At 69.2% G+C, this 1,395-nt stretch overlaps 1 protein-coding gene across 1 annotated transcript in view; it reads right to left on the bottom strand.

The window, feature by feature from the left end:
• Positions 1-1,127, bottom strand: part of LOC120703221 (protein MIZU-KUSSEI 1-like) — a 21,070-nt gene extending 19,943 nt beyond the window's left edge. Inside the window, exon 1 of the mRNA XM_039987242.1 lies at positions 1-1,127. Coding sequence (XP_039843176.1) covers positions 1-846 — 846 coding nt within the window. The 5' untranslated portion in view covers positions 847-1,127.
• Positions 1,128-1,395: the final 268 nt, after the last annotated feature.

Raw genomic sequence — 1,395 nt, 5'->3', positions numbered from 1 at the left:
GAGGTCGCCCTCGCCGCCGGTGGCGCCCGTCGCGGCGTTGCCGTCCGGGAGCACGCCGGCGCCCACGGAGACGGGCTCCACGGCGCGCAGCACCCGCCACTCGTCCGCGCCGCACTCCCGGCGCACGGCGTACCCGCACTTGCGGCCGTTGCAGTAGGCGCGCCACGTCGCCTCCTCCACCAGCGCCGGCGCCGGCGCCCGCCGCGGCCGCCTCTGGTGGTCACCTGAAATGTGATTATTACTACCTGGTGTCTGCTGGTGGTGCGGAGACGGCGGCGGCGGCTGCTTCTCGCACTCGAGCGCGAGGCGGACGAGGCCGGACTCCATCTCCCTGACGAGCGCGCCGGTGGAGTAGGCGGCGAGCTCGACGAGGAGCGCGGGCGGGGCGCGCGGGTCGGCCTGCAGCGCTAGGTGCACGCGCCCGCGGCGGCGGCCGAAGATGGTGCCGGTGACGGAGGAGCCCGCCATCGCCGCCCGCCGGCGCCCGCCGCGGCGCGCGCGCGCCAGCACGGCCAGGATCGCGGAGCGGAGCCGCGACAGCGCCTCGCCACCGCCGACGCGGCGCCTCGCCCCGCCCGGCGGCTCTGCGTGGTCCCCGCTGGCCGCGACGTACGGCGTGGCGCCGGCGAACATGGAGGCGCACTCGTCGTCGTCGTCCCGCTGCTGCTGCGTCTCGAAGGGCAGGCCGTGGCGCACCCGGTTGGCGCGCTTCCTGAGCAGCCACTGCAGGTTAGCGAGCCCGCCGCCCGTGGCGTTCTTACTGGACGGCAGCGGCGAGGCCGGCACGGAGGCCGGCGCCGGCGACGCGGCGTGGAAGGCCCCCCTTGCTGCCATGGCGCAGCACATGCGAGTGCAAGGTGCCCAGCGGAACGCTGGCAATATATGAAGTAGAGAAGCAGAGAGCTGGTGTGGCAGTGGCCTGCAGAGAGTGGCAGCTTTAGACGTGCAGCGTGACAGAAGAATCCGTTAGCTTTGGACAGAGCAGAAGAAGGGCACAGCCGGGCAGGGGTTGCAGGCTACCGCCGCGAGCGGAAGCCTTCATAAATACAACCGGACCACACGCGCAGGGGAGGGGGAGAGAGAGAGATGGTTAGGTAACAAATGACAAAGCGCCGGTATGGATTTAACTGTTTCGCTTTCGCTTTCATGGCGACGAGCGAGCTCGCGAGGGGAGGAAGGAGGCAGCGATCGAGACAGCAAGGCATCGTGAGGCGCAACGCAACGCAACGCAACGCAACGCAACCCAACGCAAGCGACACTGACACTGACACGCGACGATGGATGGATGCTGCTTACGTGTGCCCGGAATTCCCCTTCGTGTAGCTCTCTTTCCCCTCCACTACTATAAAACAGGCCTTTGATCCAGGCCATTTGTCCCGGCAGCCTTTGGGCCCG

The sequence above is a fragment of the Panicum virgatum genome, chromosome 4K (assembly GCF_016808335.1).
Source record: "Panicum virgatum strain AP13 chromosome 4K, P.virgatum_v5, whole genome shotgun sequence".
In the NCBI taxonomy this organism is placed as follows: domain Eukaryota; kingdom Viridiplantae; phylum Streptophyta; class Magnoliopsida; order Poales; family Poaceae; genus Panicum; species Panicum virgatum.
The sequence above is the reverse complement of the archived record's forward strand: the minus strand, read 5'-3'. Positions and strand labels throughout refer to the sequence as shown.